This window comes from Pristiophorus japonicus, chromosome 17 (assembly GCF_044704955.1).
Source record: "Pristiophorus japonicus isolate sPriJap1 chromosome 17, sPriJap1.hap1, whole genome shotgun sequence".
NCBI lineage: Eukaryota > Metazoa > Chordata > Chondrichthyes > Pristiophoridae > Pristiophorus > Pristiophorus japonicus.
In genome coordinates, this window is record NC_091993.1 from 87,771,546 (window position 1) to 87,792,854 (window position 21,309).

The window sequence follows — 21,309 nt, forward strand, 5'->3', positions numbered from 1 at the left end:
GGCAAACTGAACTTGCTCTCAGTAGTAATGGGTTGCTTCTCGCAACACCAGTAGTGTATTTTGCTTTACCTAGGGTATTATTTTGACAAGGGGAAAAAAAGAGATGCCACAACAGTTATACAAACAAAGGCTTGTTTTCTGTTATCACATGCCTCTTAACGAGGAGGAAAAGAAATCCCACAGAAATTCCCTCTGCACTGAGAGTATAAATAGAACCTATAAGCTCTTATGGCAAGTTCCAGGCATTCTTTTCCTAATGTGTTAGACCACCGAATCTCACTCATGAATTAAGAGGCCTTTCTTATTTATATCAAAGCTTCTCTTACTTACTATGGGTGGATAAGAGTTGCTTTATTATAGAACACACACACACGAAAAGTCAGACTTACTAAATATTTTTCTCATTTATGATTTGCATACAAGTGATAAAATTAATTTAAAAATATCGGATCTGGAAATACACAGAAGTTACAACTTGGAAACAGACTATTCAACACAACCATTCCGTGACAGTGTTTACCCTCCATGCGAGCAAATATATATAAGGGGACAATTTGTATTAATACTACTTTGTTAAAAGAAAATACAAGGTAATCAACATTTTAAAGATAAGGGCCTTGAAATTTGCTCAGAGGTGGGAGGGAGTGGGGAGGGGCCTGCTATATTTAACAGCAGGATCTGATTAACATTTTTTGTCTGTTTCCTGGCAGCAGCCAGCCAGATTGAGAGCGGCAAAGAGGAGGGAGGGAGGGATTCGAAAGGTTGGGGAAAAGAGAGGAGAACGAGCGAGACTATATACTGATGTCAGGTGAGATGGGAGTCATCGGGTGGTGGGGGGAGATGGGAGGCCGGTGTCAGGTGCAGATTGGAGGCCTTGAGGGGAAGGGGATGGAAATGGTTGTGGGGAGTGAGATTGGAAGGGTTGCTGATGGGTAGATCGGTAGCGATCCTGTGGGGGGGTGATCCAGTGGGTTGGGAAGAATCAGTGGCTGCATCCAGGGAGTGCAGAGGAGGGAGCAGTCAGAAATATCAGGGAGGAGGTGGGAGATCGTGGCTCGAGGGGGACTTTGTGGCTCGGTGGGGTGTCCAATCGCTGGGGTGGAGGCGGTGTGGGGGAGGTTTGGATGGAGCTGTGAAGCAGGTATGCCGGAATCTAACAAATATATTCAAAAAGAAGTAGATGTAGTCCTTACTACTAGGGGGATCAAGGGGTATGGCGAGAAAGCAGGAATGGGGTACTGCATGTTCAGCCATGAACTCATTGAATGGCGGTGCAGGCTGGAAGGGCCGAATGGCCTACTCCTGCACCTATTTTCTATGTTTCTATGTTTCTCTGAAACTTACCTGCTTGATCCAGCAGTCCTCACCTCCCTTTAACCCAGGAAACCCAGCCGGCCAGGGTTAAATTTAAAATGGAGATTAAATCTGAGGCACACAGCCTCATTATGATATTTAAATGACCAACCTGCCCTCTGGGAGCAGGTTGCTCAAGCCCCCCTCATCCCGCCTCCATTATAAATGGAAATGCCGGGTTCGAGAAGGGTTGGGTTCGGCTTTCAGATTTTTAGCATCCCACCCGATCCAAATACATCCATTTTTGGGGGTTAAAATTTACCTCACAGTTTCTGTGCTGCATAGTTTTTGAAAATTCTCCATTTCCTTTCCTATTACTTCACTGAGAGTGATGAGAATGTGAAGCTTGCTACCACATGGAGTAGTTGAGGCAAAAAGCATAGATGCATTTAGAGGGTAATAAGATAAATATATAAAGGAGAAAGGATTGGAAGGATATATTTATAGGGTGTGATGAAGTAAGGTGGGAGGAGGCTCACATGGAGTACAAACACTGGCAGAGATTCTCTCTATTGTAAAATTCTATGGAGGAGAAATTCAAACGGGGCGGTAACATTTGAGAGGAGAGAAATGTAGCGCCAGGCGGCATCCTGCCCCATGAACTTCTGAACTGCCCCAATACCCAAGCCCTCAGAGAATAAAAATGCATGGTATTAATAAAGAAAGGGTATTAAACATGGCTAGTAAGCCAAGAAGGTGACCAGCAATAAATACAGATCAACTTTAAAATTAATCAATGTGCATAGTAAAACCCAGAAACAAAGCTTGTAGGCGAAAGGCAATCCACACAAGATTATGGACGGAATGCCAAAAATTGCTATGGATAAGTCGTGGTGCTTAACATTAGCTAATGCTGATTTAATTAAAACAGAATAAAATGTGCATTTTCCTTTGTTACATTATTTAAATTACATTGAAAATTATGCAGTGTTTCACCAAAATATAATCTCTTTGCATTTTATGGCCCTCCTGTGAAGAGAATTACACTGCATTAAAAGGAAATCCAAGTCAAAGTACAACATTTAAATCTATATGTAAACCCCCATGCAAAAAAATGATCTGGCAAACCTGAAATAACTTCTAAATATTACTCATGTTGAAGAATTGCAATGACATCTTTAAATGATTGACACCAACAGGTTGTACCCCCTTATGCGGAACCACCCCTCATCCGGAATCATTCCCGGCCACCGGGTAGCGCATGCGCAGAACTCCAACATGAACAAATTGAAGTCCTTCCTTGCTGCTGACTCCCACAATCGCTGGCCTGGCCCCGCGATCCACTGTCCCCACCCCCCATGATCTCTCTGCCGCATTCCTAGTCCCAAGCCAGACAGCCCCGATATCCCCTTGTTCAGTACCTGTACCATCCAATTTAATGTGACCACCCCTCGTCCGGAAAAATCTTTTATCCGGAACAGGCCATGTCCCAAGGGTTCCAGATGAGGGAGGTTAAACCTGTACTTTGATTAGCAGAAGTGATTGACAATTGTTATTTGATGTACTTTTCAATTTTAGTGCATGTTAGGAAATGATCAACCAATTTACAAAGTCTGAATTTAATATTCACTGATTATGTTGCCTATCAAATACAGTGTAGTAGTTATCTACAAGACAGTTTGTTTGCTTGCTGCTTACTTTGTTACTATGTATGCACCTTTAGCCTAAAAATATATGTTTGAAGTTTAATAAAGATGTGGGGTTAGCATGTTTGTTTTATCATCACATTAGTGAAGCAAAAAAAGACAAATTTAGTTCTGCATATAGCTATTTTCACCATTGAAATAATTTCACAACAGTGTTTTTATTTTCCATTACTCTTCCTAAGGACATAATTGATAACTTTAATTTTAAGAAAGTATGCATGGAACATTATTCCCTTTACTCTCCCCAGAACAATATCTTACAAAGAATATTGGAATTATTGCCAGGCCCTGATGACAATTAGAATTTCAGGCTGACTGTAAGCTGAGAATATAGTTTATTTTGCTGACTTTGCTGCACTGGATGACTTCGGTGTTCCATCTCATCCTTTCCGTAATCATTTCATTATTCTTGAATCTTCACAGCTGGCGGAAGTGGTGAGCAGCACATAACTACGAACTGCTTCACAGCTGAGCCAGATGTCACAACCGTTCAAAAAAGACTAATAGGGAGAAGCATAACTAAAGGCAGATACAAATGAGTCAAATTCCCAGCATTTAAATTGGATTTTTGAAAGAAAGTGAATCTCATCTTAAATGTAATGTCACAGGAGAGAGCAGTATCTGTAAAGTACTTCTAATCCAGTGAAGGTACCAAAGTTTATAATTCTCAAAAAATTCCAGCTTATTTAAAATAAAATTGAACAGGAATTTAAATTTACTTGCTTTTTATCTTTTCATTTTGGTCTTACTGATTATGATGTGAAAGCACTGCTACACAGAGGAAAATAGGTTGGCCAGACCTCAGGTCAGCAGTTTTGGCAATCTATTCCTTTGATGCCAGGCTGTCTGCTTTCTTGAGCTGCAGTGATAACTCTAGTGGGAAATTAGAAAGATGATTTTCCGCTGCTGACACACTGAAATTCATGTTGGTGATGGTGCCAGTGCTCAAAATCATGACCTTATACCCAGTAACTAACCAAAAATATTACGTAAAACAAAAACAAGGTTCCATTCTGAAAACAAATGATACACTTACAAGCAGATTTGTACAACTTCCATAAATACAACTCATTATTTCAACAAAACTTAAAACTCAAATTATTCCGCTGTCTTATAACATGATATGTGTGTGTCACTCTTCCTGCCATTCCCTGACCAATTTACAAACCACTGTATTGGGCAGACACTATTCCAGACTAAAAGCATTAAATCAGCAAGGTAATTGCAATCATTTTACTAACTATGCCAAAAAGTCAAAAGCCCATACAATAAAATTGTGTCTTAAAGTAACTGCAAATAATGTAATGTAGTTACCAAATTTCCTTTGCAAACCAACTCCTGTGCACTCAGCAGCAGCTTGGCATGTCGCCTCGATATTTATTCTGTGTTCAGGAACCATTTATTCTGTCATAAAACTTGGCAGCTTAATTAAACTGTAACAGATTGAAGGTGCACACAGGGAGGGAACTTTGAAGCAACTTTGGATACAGTATGAAACAGGTCCAATGTTCGATGGAGACCAGATTCACGGAGAAACATCGGCCTCAAACTGTGATCGCGCCCAAAAACAGGTACGCAGGGCGTGCACTACATGTGCCTGTTAGTGTTGTCCCAGGCAGCACGTAATATTCGTGCTGCCTGCTCATTAACATGAGTCAGGTGATAGACAGCTACTATTCATTGGCTGCACACCTATTTGGAGGGGGCGGGGCAGTGTTGTATGGAGGGGATGCCACTTAAGGGCAGCCAGCACCTCATAAAGTGGAGGTGCACTTTACTTCAAAAAATACCTGTCTGAATGCCACCAGTGCTCCACTATTATTGGCTTTTCTTCTCACAACCACTCATGGAGTTTTTCCAGTATCTTGGTTTGGCCTCCGCCTCTTCCTCAAATACATGCTACACCTTGTTGACATCATCACCATGAACATGGTTAGCTTTCAAAAGTTTGCTGATGATACCCCAGCACTATCTCTCCAACACTTATCCCACAACCAACTCTGTGCCTGTCTGACAAAGTCATGGAGAAATCAAAACTTTCTCCAGCTGAACAGTAGGAAGACCAAAACCATTATTTTTGGTCCCCATTATAAACATTTGTCCTTTGCCATTAACTCCATCCCCCTACCCAGCCACTCATTCAAATTGAACTGGAATATATGAAACCATGATCTAGAGCTGACCTTCAAACGACCCGTTCTTTCCATCACCAAGACCACTTCCCTTCACTTCCATTGCGTGCTTCCATGCCTACCTCTCTCCCACCACTGCTGAAACCATTATGCATGCTGTTGTGACCTCTGGAATCAATTTTTTGTTGGCCTCCCATTTTTAAACTCCATTAACTACAATTTGTTCAAAATTCAGCAGCCTGTATCCTGTTCAGACTAAATTGCAATCGCCATTACCCATGTCTCACTACCCTACAGGCTCCCTATCCTCAACACATTGAATTTCAAATCCTTGTTCTCATCTTCAAATGGCTCACCCAATCTTATCTCTGCATCTTCCTCCAAACTGAAATTGTCTCCCACACTCTTCAGTCCTCCGACCCAGCATTCTATGCATTACCCACTCCTTTTGCAAGGGAATTGTAAGGGGAATAGATAGGCGTTTCTGCGGCCGCAACCGAGACTCCAGGAGGGTATGTTGCCTCCCTGGTGCAAGAGTCAAGGATGTCTCGGAGCGGGTGCAGGACTTTCTGAAAAGGAAGGGTGAACAGCCAGTTGTCGTGGTGCACATTGGTACCAACGATATTGGTAAAAAATGAGATTAGGTCCAATGAGACGAGTTTAAGGAGCTAGGTGCTAAATTAAAAAGTAGGACCTCAAAAGTAGTAATCTCGGGATTGCTACCAGTGCCACGTGCTAGTCAGAGTAGGAATCGCAGGATAGCTCAGATGAATACGTGGCTTGAGCAGTGGTGCAGCAGGGAGGAATTCAAATTCCTGGGGCATTAGAACCGGTTCTGGTGGATGTGGGACCAGTACAAACCGGACGGTCTGCATCTAGGTAGGACTGGAACCAATGTCCTAGGAGGAGTGTTTGCTAGCGCTGTTTTGGAGGAGTTAAACTAATATGGCAGGGGGATGGGAACCAATGGAGGGAGACAGAGGGAAACAAAATGGAGACAGAAACAAAAGACAGAAAGGAGATGAGTACAAGTGGAGGGCAGAGAAACCCAAGGCAAAAAACAAAAAGGGCCACTTTGCAGCAAAATTCTAAAAGGTCTAAGTGTGTTAAAAAGGCAAGCCTGAAGGCTCTGTGCCTCTATGTGAGGAGTATTCGGAATAAGGTGGACGAATTAACTGTGCAGATAGCAGTTAATGCATACGATGTGGTTGGCATCACGGAGACGTGGCTCCAGGGTGACCAAGGCTGGGAACTCAACATCCAAGTGTATTCAACATTTAGGAAGGATAGACAGAAAGGAAAAGGAGGTGGGGTGGCGCTGGTTAAAGAGGAAATTAATGCAATTGTAAGGAAAGACATTAGCTAGGATGATGTGGAATCGGTATGGATGGAGCTATGGAATACCAAGGAGCAGAAAACGCTAGTGGGAGTTGTGTACAGACCTCCAAGCAGTAGTAGTGATGTTGGGGAGGGCATCAAACAGGAAATTAGGGGTGCATGCAATAAAGGTGCAGCAGTTATCATGGGTGACTTAAATATGCATATAGATTGGGCTAACCAAACCAGAAACAATACGGTGGAGGAGGATTTTCTGGAGTGCATAAGGGATGGTTTTCTTGACCAATATGTTGAGGAACCAACTAGGGGGGAGGCCATCTCAGACTGGGTGTTGTGTAATGAGAGAGGATTAATTAGCAATCTCATTGTGTGAGGGCCCCTTGGGGAAGAGTGACCATAATATGGTGGAATTCTGCATTGGATGGAGAATGAAACAGTTAATTCAGAGACCATGGTCCAGAACTTAAAGAAGGGTAACTTTGAAGGTATGAGGCATGAATTGGCTAAGATAGATTGGCTAATGATACTTAAGGGGTTGACTGTGGATGGGCAATGGCAGACATTTAGAGACCGCATGGATGAACTACAACAATTGTACATCCCTGTCTGGCGTAAAAATAAAAAAGGGAAGGTGGCTCAACCGTGGCTATCAAGGGAAATCAGGGATAGTATTAAAGCCAAGGAAGTGGCATACAAATCAGTCAGAAATAGCAGCGAACCCGGGTACTGGGAGAAATTTAGAACTCAGCAGGGAAGGACAAAGGGTTTGATTAGGGCAGGGAAAATAGAGTACGAGAGGCAGCTTGCAGGGAACATTAAAATGGATTGCAAAAGCTTCTATAGATATGTAAAGACAAATAGGTTAGTAAAGACAAACGTAGGTCCCCTGCAATCAGAATCAAGGGAAGTCATAACGGGGAACAAAGAAATGGCAGACCAATTGAACAAGTACTTTGGTTCGGTATTCACTAAGGAGGACACAAACAACCTTCCGAATATAAAAAGGGTCAGAGGGTCTAGTAAGAAGGAGGAACTGAGCGAAATACTTATTAGTCGGGAAATTGTGTTGTGGAAATTGATGGAATTGAAGGCCGATAAATCCCCAGGGCCTGATGGACTGCATCCCAGAGTACTTAAGGAGGTGGCCTTGGAAATAGCGGATGCATTGACAGTTATTTTCCAACATTCCATAGACTCTGGATCAGTTCCTATGGAGTGGAGGGTAGCCAATGTAACCCCACTTTTTAAAAAAGGAGGGAGAGAGAAAACAGGGAATTATAGACCGGTCAGCCTGATATCGGTAGTGGGTAAAATGATGGAATCAATTATTAAGGATGTCATAGCAGCACAATTGGAAAGAGGTGACATGATAGGTCCAAGTCAGCATTGATTTGTGAAAGGGAAATCATGCTTGACAAATCTTCTGGAATTTTTTGAGAATGTTTCCAGTAAAGTGGACAAGGGAGAACCAGTTGATGTGGTGTATTTGGACTTTCAGAAGGCTTTCAACAAGGTCCCACACAAGAGATTAGTGTGCAAAGTTAACGCACATGGGATTGGGGGTAGTGTGCTGACGTGGATTGAAAACTGGTTGGCAGACAGGAAGCAAAGAGTAGGAGTAAATGGGTACTTTTCAGAATGGCAGGCAGTGATTAGTGGGGTACCACAAGGTTCTGTGCTGGGGCCTCAGCTGTTTACATTGTACATGAATGATTTAGATGAGGGGATTAAATGTAGTATCTCCAAATTTGTGGATGACACTAAGTTGGGTGGCAGTGTGAGCTGCGAGGAGGATGCTATGAGGTTGCAGAGTGACTTGGATAGGTTAGGTGAGTGGGCAAATGCATGGCAGATGAAGTATAATGTGGATAAATGTGAGGTTATCCACTTTGGTGGTAAAAACAGAGAGACAGACTATTATCTGAATGGTGACAGATTAGGAAAAGGGGAGGTGCAACGAGACCTGGGTGTCATGGTACATCAGTCATTGAAGGCTGGCATGCAGGTACAGCAGGTGGTTAAGAAAGCAAATGGCATGTTGGCCTTCATAGCGAGGGGATTTGAATACAGGGGCAGGGAGGTGTTGCTACAGTTGTACAGGGCCTTGGTGAGGCCACACCTGGAGTATTGTGTACAGTTTTGGTCTCCTAACTTGAGGAAGGACATTCTTGCTATTGAGGGAGTGCAGCGAAGGTTCACCAGACTGATTCCCGGGATGGCGGGACTGACATATCAAGAAAGACTGGATCAACTGGGCTTATATTCACTGGAGTTCAGAAGAATGAGAAGGATCTCATAGAAATGTTTAAAATTCTGACAGGTTTAGACAGGTTAGATGCAGGAAGAATGTTCCCAATGTTGGGGAAGTCCAGAACCAGGGGTCACAGTCTAAGGATAAGGGGTAAGCCATTTAGGACCGAGATGAGGAGAAACTTCTTCACCCAGAGAGTGGTGAACCTGTGGAATTCTCTACCACAGGAAGTTGTTGAGGCCAATTCACTAAATATATTCAAAAAGGAGTTAGATGTAGTCCTTACTACTAGGGGGATCAAGGGGTATGGCGAGAAAGCAGGAATGGGGTACTGAAGTTGCACATTCAGCCATGAACCCATTGAATGGCAGTGTAGGCTCGAAGGGCCGAATGGCCTACTCCTGCACCTATTTTCTGTGTTTCTATGTTTCTATGTTTCACCCCCTCCATTGATGGCAGATTTTGAGCCACCTCCTCTAAAAATTTTCTCAAAGCCTATCTTTTTAAATCAAGCTTTTGTTCACCTTTCCTACTTTATGGTGCTATACAAGTGCAATATGTTGTTATTGTGAATTGGAAGCACAAGAAAAAAGTAAAAATTACCAACTGGCTATTTCCCATTCATCAATTTTTTGATATCTTGCTTACACAAATTGGAAATTTACATTTGTATATTTCTGGTACAACCTTCGGGACTGGAAGAGTATAAACAGTGGTTAATACAATGTTCAGATTCTGGCATAAAAACCCTCACTTCTTCCCTTCAAGTTGGGCAAAATTGGCTGACATAAAAACTTGCAGAATTTAGCTGCACATATAATGTTAGCACAGTTAACAGTAATGGCCCTTAAATTCCGGTCGAGCTCTTCCCGCGGGCAAACGACAGAAAGGAGAGAAAAAAGATGCGCACTTACCTGTTGCTGCTGTGCCTGTTTGTACTTCCGAGCCCGAAGCCTTTCATGACTGCGCGTCACAGCGCATGCACGTGGGGACGTGCGCAGGCCGGGAGTTGGTGACAGCAACCAATCAGGTGTAGCATAGATTCTCATTCATGGTAATAGGAGTTCCGTAAGTCCAGAACTCCTATTACTATGAATGAGAAACCCCCCCCAAAAACACCCAAAACACAATAAAAAATAGAAAATAAACTACATATTCATTTAAATTAAAGTTGTTATAAAAAATATGTATTTTCCCGACTTTTTAAAAAGTTTTTTTAATTAAGCCTTAAAATAAACTTACCGTAGTGGGGAGGGTTTTAATAACTTTATTTTAAAATGTTTTTGTGTATTTTTCAGGCGCAAGATTTTCAAGGACATTTGCAAGGCACGATATTTGTAAATATCAGAAATCTTGCCCTGCAAGTGTCCTCGCTCCCGATATGCGTGAGATCTGTCAAGCCAGAAACTTGACAGATCAGAAACTTCGTAAGGACCCGGGACATCAGAATTTCAGGGCTATTAACTTCATACCTTATTGCTAAGGAGCAGAAATGAGGCACCCTCAAAGTAAATCCCATGAGAAACTACTCAGTTTGTAGCATTGTGATCCATATAGAAACATTTTATCTCTGCTAAGATGGGAAAGAAAGGGTTTCTCTCAATTAAATTTTTTTAAACAACTTGCATTCTGATTGAACTGAATCATGCAGTTCGAATACAGGAAAGAATTTAACTGTCACCCTCAGATCTTTAAGTTTTATCACAGAAAAAGTTTTATCACAGAAAAAGTTTTCTGCAAATGACCCCCTGTAGTTTCACAATCCCATCTGCAATTGCTCAGCCTTGATGCTTTCACCATAAACTTCCACGAATTGTGGCTAATGAAGTCATGGTTCTATTTAGTTAGAAGGCAGACACCAAGGAAACAAAACCAGACTGTTTATCTCTTCTTATAACAAATTCTGGTAAAATTAAACAGACCCAGCTCTTAGTGAACAAGGTCACACCACCTTGTCAGGCTGTACGAATCCATCAGCCACACTGTTAATACGTTAAGTTGTACATCTCTCTGCATAGACTTCCTTTTTGAAAGTGGTATGCTGTTGAAGTTAAAATGCACGTGTACCACTTTACAAAACCAGCATGAACTCCCCCAGCTCTTTTAAAAGGCAATTGCATCAAGCTAATTCACAGGCAAGCGAGTACTTTCAGACTCAAGTCACGTCACATTGTTTAAAACTCCAAAGTTATTGTGATTCAGTGGCTGGCAGTTTCAACACACTGAGCCTCGGACTGGAAGGATTCAAGTTCAGGATGGAATTACTCACGTGCTTCGTTTCCGGCTCCAGATTTGCTGGTAATAAGAGGTTCTTTACAGTATTTCGGGCACCTCCCTTTGGAAGGGAGGGAAAGTTCAGAGGGTAGATAACACATGAAGCTCAAAACTCCTGCAGGGCTAAGTTGCATTGGCAGTAGTCTGTGAAATGGTCACTTGCCTAGTAAAGTCCTGTCCCCTCAGTACAGATTCACACGAGGCATGTAGTGAAGTCAAGGTCACTCTGGACCTGCACCTTTATTTCACAGCTCTGGAATGCTGCACTTGACTGATACCTGTCCTTATATACCTGTCTCTTGCAAGTGCACCCCTGGTGGTAAGGTATGCTAGTGGTTACAGGTCATATCTTATTACAGTCATGTATAGTATGTTAGGATACAGTTATATATAATGTAAGATACATGACATGCCTCACCTCAGCTAGTCAGGATGTTCCTATGTTAAAGGCGCTACATAAATGCAAATTGTTTTTGTTGGATCATGGAGAGCATAAGATAAATAGAGGTGGAAGGCCATTTTCCATGTCTTAATTCATTCATCTATAAATACCTTATTCTCCTCCCATTACAACATCTGTTTTTTCTTAAATTCTTCTAGGATTTTTACCTGTGCCACTTTATAGAAACACAGAAATTTACAGTGCAGAAGGAGACCATTTCGGCCCATCGTGTCCGTGCCCGCCGACGAAGAGCCACACAGCCCTTGGTCAGCAGCCCTGAAGGTTGCATATAAATCTGATCTTCGAACACTCTTTTTCTCAGGCGGCCGAAGGCTGCGCTGGCGTACTGGAGGCGGTGAACCTATGAACAATGGCAGACAGGTAAGAGCATCCGGCCCAATCAGTCCGCCCGACACAACTGCGACACCCCATGTACCGCAACTCTATGTACTCCATCCCACCTGGAGCCATGCGATCTCCGGCGAGAGGCAAAAAAAGATAAAAACCCAGGCCAATAGGGGGAAAAAAATCTGGGGAAATTCCTCTCCGACCCATCCAGGTGATCGAAACTAGTCCAGGAGATCACTCTGGCCGTATTAGATTCCCTAAAGTACTTACCATTGTACCTGCGCCAGCCAACAAGAGGCTATCTAGTCTACTCCCACTTACCAGCTCTAGGTCTGTAACCCTGCAGGTCATGGCACTTCAAGTGCCTATCCAAGCACCTTTTAAATGTGGTGAGGGTTTCTACCTCTACCACCTTTCCAGACAGTGAGTTCCAGAACCCCACAACCCTCTGCATAAAGTAGCTTCCCCTCAAATCCCCTCTAAACCTTCCACCAACCACCTTAAACCTATGCCACCTTGTAATTGACCATTCCACCAAGTAAATAGGCCCTTGCTATCCACTATATCCAGGCCCCTCAAAATTTTAAGACACCTCAATGAGGTCTCCCCTCAGCCAAGGAGAACAAACCCAGCCTATCCAACCTGTCCTCATAGCTAAGATTCTACATTCCAGGCAGCATGCTCGTAAATCTCCTCTGCACCCTCTCCAGTGCAATACAGCGACCAGAACTGCATGCAGTATTCCAGCTGTGGCCTAACCAGTGTATTATACAATTTAAGCATAACCTCCCTGCTCTTGTATTCTATGCCTCGGCCAATAAGGGCAAGCATTCCATATGCGTTCTTAACCAACTTATCCACCTGGCCTGCTACTTTCAGTATTCTGTGGGCAAGCACCCCAAGGTCCCTTTGTTCATTTACGCTTCTAAGTGATCTACCGTTTAATGTGTATACCCTTTTCTTATTAGCCCTCCCCAAGTGCATTACTTCACACTTCTCTGAATTAAATTCCATTTGCCACTGTTCTGCCCACTTGACCAATAGATTGATATCCTCCTGCAGTCCATGACTATCATCTTCATTATCAACCACATATTCAATTTTAGTGTAATCTGCAAACTACTTAATCATACCCCTTATATTTAAATCTAAATCGTTGATATATACCACAAAAAGCAAGGGACCCAGTCCTGAACCCTGCAACCCCACTGGAAACATCCTTCCAGTCACAAAAGCATCCATTAACCATTACTCTTTGCTTCCTACCTCTAAGCCAATTTTGGATCCAACTTGCCACTTTGCCCTGGATTCCATGGGCTTTAACCTTCATGACCAGTCTACCATGTGGGACCTTATCAAAAGCCTTACTAAATATAAGCCTACATATATATTACGCACTACCCTCATCGACCCACTTGGTTACCTCCTCAAAAAATTCAATCAGGTTAGTCAAACACGATCATCCCTTAACAAATGCTGACTGTCCTTAATTAATCCTTGCCTTTCCAAATGTAGATTTATCCTGTCTTTCAGGATTTTTTCCAATAATTTTCCCACCACTGAGGTTTGGCTGACAGACCTGTAATTACTTGGCCTATCCCTTTCTCCCTTCTTAAACAAGGTTACCACATCAGCAGTCCTCCAGCTCCATGCCTGAATCCAAAGAGGACTGGAAAATGAAGGTCAAGGCCTCTGCTATTTCCTCTTCTGCTTCACTCAACAGCCTGGGATGCATTTCATCTGGGCCTGGGGACTTATCCACTTTCAAAGCTGCTAAACCCCTTTATACCTCCTCTTTCACTAAGTTTATTTCATCCAGAATTTCACACTCCTCCTAGATAGCAGTATCTGCATTGCCCCTTTCCTTTGTAAAAACAGACGCAAAGTATTAATTTAGAACCATACTCACATCTTCCACTTCCATACACAGATTACCCTCATAGTCTCTAATAGACCCTACCCTTTCTTTAGTTATTCTCTTTTTATACAACATCTTTGGGTTTTCCTTGATTTTACTTGCCAAGAATTTTTGATGCTCTCTCTTAGCATTCCTAATATCCTTTTTAATTTCACCTCTGAACTTTCTATATTCCTCCAGAAATTAGCCGTCGGTGTATGACACAAGCTTCCCTTTTTTTCTTTATCCTCCCCTCTAAGTCCAATCCCTGTATTTATCACTCTTTGCCACTTCTTGAAATCAGTCCTGAATTTGCCTTGTTTGAACCAATGTTCTCTTGTTCTACTGCCATTATTTAGTTTGAAGTAATATCTCGGATTTACCTTTTCCATCGTATCAGTATATAGTTCAGCATTCTATTTGCTTCATCGATTGCAGTTCTGCAGTGGCTGGACATGTTGAGCACCAAGTTGACTTAAGATTTTATTTTTAGCTATTTCTGCACCATTCATGGAGTATGGATCTTGCTCGTTATTGTTCCTGTGCGCAGTACTTTGTTTCCCATATTAAATTCTATCTGCCATTCTCCAAACGGGGTGCAAGAAAACTTTGGTGCCTAATAAATTTCTGCATTAGGAGTCAATTTTACCCATCTTAAAAGTGACATTAATAGAGGTTATAACATGTACCCTTGGAACTTTAGATAAGTAAAGATAAAAAGAAAGGAATTGCAACTGCTGGAAATACACAGCAGGTCAATCAGTATCTATAAAGAGAAATGACAGGTTAATATTTTGGATATACCTAAACTGTTAACTTGTCTTTTCTCTTTTCAGATACTGACTGTGCATTTCCTGCTTTTATGTTCTTTAGAGTTACTCCAATCAATGAATATAGGGGAATCATTAGTCTATCTCAGTTTCATTTGATTAATAAATTATCAGAATAAATGGGAATTCTGGAATTTCATGACATGGGGCAGATCCATGGTGCTAGAAAATCTAAAAACTAATGACTTTGAAAAAAAGTCAATTGCAATGGCTAGACTTAGGTGTCAGCCATGGCTCACTAGTAGCAATCTTGCCTCCGAGTCAGATGGTTGTGGGTTCAAGCCCACTCCAGAGACATGTGCACATAACCGAGACAGACGCTTCAGTGCAGCACTAAGGGAGTGCTGCATGGTTGGAGGTGATGTTTTTTGGATGAGAGGATAAACCTCTTCTACCCTCTCGTGTAGACATAAAATAACCCATGACTATTTGAAATAGTGGCGTTCTCCCAGTGAATATTTGTCCCTCAACTTACACCTTAAAAAAGCAGATGGTTTCGCCATTTATTTTGTTGTTGTTCATGGCGCCTTTTTGTGCAGAAATTGGCTACCGTGTTTCCTACATTGCAACAGTGACTATACTGCAAAAGTACTTGTCTATAAAGTGCGTTGGGATGTCCTGAGTCCATGAAATGCACTATATAAATGTAAATTATTTATTTCATGAATTATATCAAACATTTTTAATTGATACCTTCTGTCATCTAGTGAACTAACCAGCAGTGATCATTACACCAGAAATAGGCTTAGCAAATACATTACATCATTTTCACAAATAATTTCATTTCCAAACAGATTGAAATTATCTTGGGAGACCCAGTGACTAGTCTGCAAGTTGGAATAGATTCAGATTTTATGGACAAATCCAGGTATTCAAACAATTCTAACTAATTGCTTCGTTAACATAGAAACTGGTTAATCCTTTCATTATCCAGTTTTTCTGATGCAGAATATCTTAGTTGTATAGAGTTTTAGTTGGTATGAAATTAATATTAAATTCTGCTTTCTTCGCCATCTGCTGTTCATATAACTTTTCTAAAATTCTTTGTATTATGTAAAAGATCCCATGACACTATTTCAAAGAGGAGCAGGGGAGTTATTCCCGGTGTCCTGACCAATATTTATCCCTCAATTAACATAACAAAAACAGATTATCTGGTCATTATCACATTGCTGTTTGTGGGAGTTTGCTTGTGCGCAAATTGGCTGCCGTGTTTCCTACATTACAACAGTGACTACAAAAGGACTTAATAGGCCTTAAAACAGTTTTGTTTTTGAAATTATATTTAAGCCAAAGTGAAAGTATTCATGTTACCTAGAGCATAGTCTGTTTACCCTGGTTTGTAATGTAAAAACGGAGATATATCTACAAAGCATATTAAACTTTCAGAGTATATTTGATGTAATTTAGAGGTAGACAGAATCAAGTCGATTTTGTAGAACATTAATTAATTATAAATGTTTTAGTAGAAAACTAGTGTCCAACTGATTACATCAATATCAACTTGAAGACTATTAAGTCATTTATTTTATTTTCACTCTCTCAACGATGTCTAAGTCTATGCCGGCAATTATGCTTTACTCAAAACTCCTCCCACCCCCCCATTTAATTCGACCTGCATATCCTTCTTATTCCTTTCTCCCTCTTGTGCTTATCAATATGCCCCTTAAAATGCATCAATGCTATTTGCCTCAACTTGTGGTAGTCTGTTTTACATTCTTACCACTCTTTGGGTAAAGACATTTTTATTCTTAATTTCCTATTGGATTTATTAGTGACTGTCTTATATTAGTGACCTCTAGTTTTGGACACCCTTACAAGTGGAAACATTTTCTCTACATGTACCGTATTAAACCTTTTCTTTATCCTCTGGCAGGTCATCCCTCAGCTTTCTCTTTCCAAGAGAAAAGAGCCCCAACAAGCCCAGGTTTTCCAGATAATTATATCCTCTCAATTCTGGGATCATCCTTGTGAATCTTTTTTGCACCTTCTCCGATGACTCTATATCCTTTGTATAATATGGAGACCAGAACTGTACACAGTACTTCAAGTGTGGGCTGACCAAGATACTATACAAGTTTAACATTACTTCGCTGATGTTCAATTCTATTCCTCTAGAAATGAATCTCTGCTTGGGTTGCTTTTCCTATGGGCTTATTGTTGCTATTTTTAGTGATATTTGTATCTGTACTGCGAGATCCCTTTGCTTCTTTTAGACTCTTCGGGGCCAAAATTGCCCCACGCTGGGTTTGAGGCAGTCAATTCGAATTCGATGTTTTTTTTGCACTGGAGCAGGAAGCATTGTTCCCGGCGCCGAATTAGCTTCCTTGAGAAAAAAAAAATGTTGTTTCACTAACGGAGTGTTCGCTCGGCATGACGCTCAGCACATCAGCGCCATACTAATAAAGTGCGACGCAGCTGTGCCAAGTCACGCTGATGCGTCACAACGTCCTTCCCCTTATTTTAAAAGGGGAGGGCCGACGCGAACTCTGCAGCCTCTTTAGTGGCGCTCGCTGCGCCACCAGTGAGGGTTTCGGCCAGGCCAGTGGCCTGGCACCCAAGTGGGGGAGCCAGGCTGCAGGTTGGCGGCCCGGCCACACCAGCGGCCACCATTGTCGGGCCGACTGAAAAGTCAGCTGATAAAAAAAAAATGGCGGCCACCGCGCTATCACCTCCCTTTAAGGCAGTCGCCACAGCTTCTCGCACCGATGCTCTGGCCGCCACCCCGGATGAAAACCCTTTAGCGCATCGTAAAGGCGCTAACGGGCCTTTCTGAGTGGGGCAATTTCGACCCCTTATTATCCTAGCAGTATGTGGCCTCCTTATTCTTCCTACCAAAATGTAACATGTCACACTTCTCCATATTGAAATTCATTTGCCAATTACATGCCCATATAGAAAAAAACATAGAAACATAGAAAATAAGTGCAGGAGTAGGCCATTCGGCCCTTCCAGCCTGCACCGCCATTCAATGAGTTCATGGCTGAACATGCAACTTCAGTACCCCATTCCCGCTTTCTCACCAAACCCCTTGATATCTTCCTATATTTTGTCACATTCTTCCTTTGTGTTAACTACACCCCCTAATTTGCTGTCATCTTCAAAGTTTTAAATCGTACTTCAAATTACTAGGTCTAAAATATTAATGTAAATTATGAACAACAGTAGTCCCAGCTCCGATCCCTGTGGAACATCCATCTTTTGCCAGTCTGAGCAGCTACCCTTAAACTACTCTCTGTTTCTGTTTTGTAGCCAGCTTGCTATCCATTCTGCTGCTTGTCCCCAACTCTACATGCTCTGACAGTCATAAGTCTACTATCTGGTACCTTATCGAAGGCTTTTTTTAAATCCAAATATATTACATCCATTGCATCTACTCTTTCTGTTACTTCTTCAAAGAATTCAACAAGGTTGGTCAAGCATGACCGTGCTGAAATCTGTGTTGACTACTCTTTATTACATTTCTGTTTCTAGATGTTTTTCCATTACATTATTGAATAAATATTCCATTATCTTTCCTGCCATCGACATGAAGCTAACTGGTCTACAGTTCCCTGGACTTGTTCACTCTTTTTAAATATAGGAATAACGTTCGAAGTCCACCAGTTCTTTGACATTACTCCCTTTTTAAATGATTTTTTTATATGCATGTAATAGTGTCTCTGCTATCTCTTCCCTAATATCTTTTAATAAGGTACAGTGACTCATGTGCCTAAACATATTGGTATAAACTTTCCGCTCTGTTACACCTGTGGAATATATTCAGGGGTAATTAAAATTGACCTTTGCCCTTGGGTCTTTTTGCTGCTGCTGCAGAGCAACAGCCAGAAGGCCTCAATGCTGACATGCCAAGATCATAGTTGCAGGCCTTGGAGGCCTGTAGCTTTGATCCCAGTGTAAGGGCCTGCCAGAGGCGAGTCATACAAATTGCTCAGGCCAGGAAAATTGAGTGCAATCTTCATCTCATTCGCTCATTAAACCTCTGGTGTATTGCACAATTCAGGCAACTAGTGGGAGCACAGGGAAGAAAATACGCTCTGTAAAATATTCCGTATGTTTAGCTGATATGGTTTGACATGAAACTGCTAAAGATGCATTTACACTAACTCTGGAGTCAGGTCTCCATTTGACTCTGGAGAGGAACAGGGACCCCTAACAAACCTAGTTTATAAAGTGCACAGGAGTTCTGAGCATTTTGTAAACTTATACAGACATGTGTGAAAAGTTTTGGAAGTGCAGATGCATCTGGTTGTGATCTTAAAACATTTAAAATCTAATGACTGGGGGCAGTGGTCTGCACAAGCATTCGATTCACAAGACCTCAATAGAGATTTCAGACTGGTAGCTACAGTATAAATGTAGCCTAGGACTTGGAAAGTGTTCATTAAATATTGTGCAGTGTTCATTAAATATTGTAGAATGAACAAAAACACAAAAAAAAAATCAATTAATTTTCTTTTTGATGTACTTTATTCTTTCTAAATATGTAATTGCTGGTGGGATGCAAAAATGTTAAAAATCTCAAACCTGACCACTTCCGGTTTTAATGGAGGCAGGATGGGTAGGGTGGCAACCAAGCCACACGCAGGAGGCACGTCATTGAAATATTATAATGAGGTTGTGTGCCTCAGAATTAACTACCATTGTAATTTTAAATTTAATCCTGGCCAGCCGGATTTCTCGGGCCTCGGAAAACCCGGTTGCTACAGTGAAGTGAGGACTGCTGGATTCAGGTTGTTAGTCCTTTCCACTTACCTGCATTACCCATCGTCCGGGATCAGACACCCCCAACCCTTCCAATCTGTCGCCTGATCCTTCCGATCTCCACTCCCCCGCCCCCCGACCGTTCCGATATCACCTCTCTCCAGTCCCCGATCTTTGCCCCAACCCCAGCCTCTGCTCTGGATCCAGACATTCACTTGATCCTGGCTTCTGATCTCCCCTCTGGCCTCCAATCTCCTGCCCCACAAGCCTCCCCATCCACCCCCCCCCCCCCACGCCTGGCCTTTCTGATCTCTCACTCCACTCCACTCCACTCCACTCCCCAGCTGCAGCCTAGTGCCAAACTACCAGCCAGCCTCTCAATCTGGTTGGCTTCAGCTGGGAAACAGAAAAAAACGTTGATCTGTGACCACAAAGTTGCTCCCCACCCCCTTCATCTTGAGACAGAATCAGGGCCATTGATACTGCAAGAATTACCTAGGTTTTGGTGTTACACAGCCATGCACCTCAGGATTTGGATGCTGACTTGGGCCCAGGCCTCAATGACACTCTCTTCTCTTTCGCTCTATCCCAGAACAGAAGCTAGATGCCTCAGTATAGAGATTCAAATGAGATGAAAAACTCAGCAGAGCGTGGGATTGAAATTGGATTTCTCCCTTTGTGGTGCCAAAAGTTGATGGGCAACAATGCTTCCCAATGTGAAGTAATTTATAAACAAAGGTAGTTGAAAGCTACAGCACTTGACTCCCTTCCGCAAAAGTGATCTAAGGCGTAGCAATTGTGCTTTTATAATATAGTAAAACATTTTTTCATTTATTCGTTCCTGGGATGTGGGCATCCCTGGCAAGGGCAGCATTTATTGCCCATCCCTAATTGTCCTTGAGAAGTTGGTGGTGAGCCATCTTCTTGAACCGCTGCAGTCTGTGTGGTGAAGATGCTCCCAAAGTGCTGTTAGGGAGGGCGTTCCAGGAATTTTACCAGTGATGATGAAGAAACGGTAATACATTTCCAAGTCAGGATGGTGTGTAATTTGAAGGGGAACTTGCAGGTGATGGTGTTCCCATGTGCCTACTGTCCTTGTCCTTCCAGGTGGTAGAGGTCTCAGGTTTGGGAGGTGCTGCCAAAGATGAAAAGCCTTCGTGAGTTGCTGCAGTGCATCTTGTAGATTGTATATACTGAAGCCACTGTGCGCTGGAGTTGCAGGGTGTGAATGTTTAAGGTGGTGGGTGGGGTGTCAATCAAGTGGGCTGCTTTGTCCTGGACGGTGTCAAGCTTCTGGAGTGTTAGTGGATCTGCGCTCATCCAGGCAAGTGGAGAGTATTCCACTCCTGATTTGTGCCTTTTAGATGGTGGAAAGAATTTGGGGTGTCAGGTAGTGAGACACTCACCACAGAATACCCAACCTCTGAACTGCTCTTGTAGCCACAGTTTTTATGTGGCTGGTCCAGTTAAGTTTCTGGTCACTGGTGACCCCCAGGATGTTGATGGTGGGAGATTTGATGTAAGTAATGCCGTTGAATGTCAAGGGGCGGTGGTTAGACTCTCGCTTATTGGAGATACTCATTACCTGGCACAAGTGTGGTGTGAATGTTACTTGTCACTCAAGGTCTTGCTGCATTCGAGCATGGACTGCTTCATTAACTGAGGAGTTGCGAAAAAACTGAACACTGTGCAATCATCTGCGAACATCACCACTTCTGACCTTATGATGAAGGGAAGGTCATTGAGGAAGCAGCTGATGATGGTTGGGCCTAGGACATTTCTCTGAGAAACTCCTGCAGCGATGTACTGGGGCTGAGATGATTGTCCTCCAACAACTACAACCATCTTCCTTTGTGCTAGGTATGACTCCAGCCAGTGGAGTTTTCTCCCTGATTTCCATTGACTTCAAGTTTACTAGGGCTTCTTGATGCCAAATTTGGTCAAATGCTGCCTTGATGTCAAGGACAGTCACTCTCACCTCACCTCTTGAATTCAGCTCTTTTATCCATGTTTGGACCAAGGCTGCAATGAAGTCTGGAGCCGAGTGGTCCTGGTGGAACCCAAACTGAGCATCAGTGAGCAGTTTATTGGTGA

General features: G+C 42.4%; 2 protein-coding genes across 2 annotated transcripts in view; one reads left to right on the forward strand and one right to left on the reverse strand.

Annotated features, from left to right (window-relative positions):
- Window positions 1-2,910, forward strand: part of LOC139228286 (putative uncharacterized protein DDB_G0271982) — a gene marked incomplete at its 5' end in the record, with an annotated part of 5,850 nt that extends 2,940 nt beyond the window's left edge. Inside the window, one exon of the mRNA XM_070859467.1 lies at window positions 2,872-2,910. Within this exon, the coding sequence (XP_070715568.1) occupies window positions 2,872-2,910 (39 nt within the window). The remainder of the gene's footprint in view (window positions 1-2,871) is intronic.
- The window catches only part of LOC139227842 (neuron navigator 1-like), a 629,647-nt gene that overhangs the window by 272,751 nt on the left and 335,587 nt on the right, over window positions 1-21,309 (reverse strand). The gene's annotated exons all lie outside the window — the stretch shown is intronic.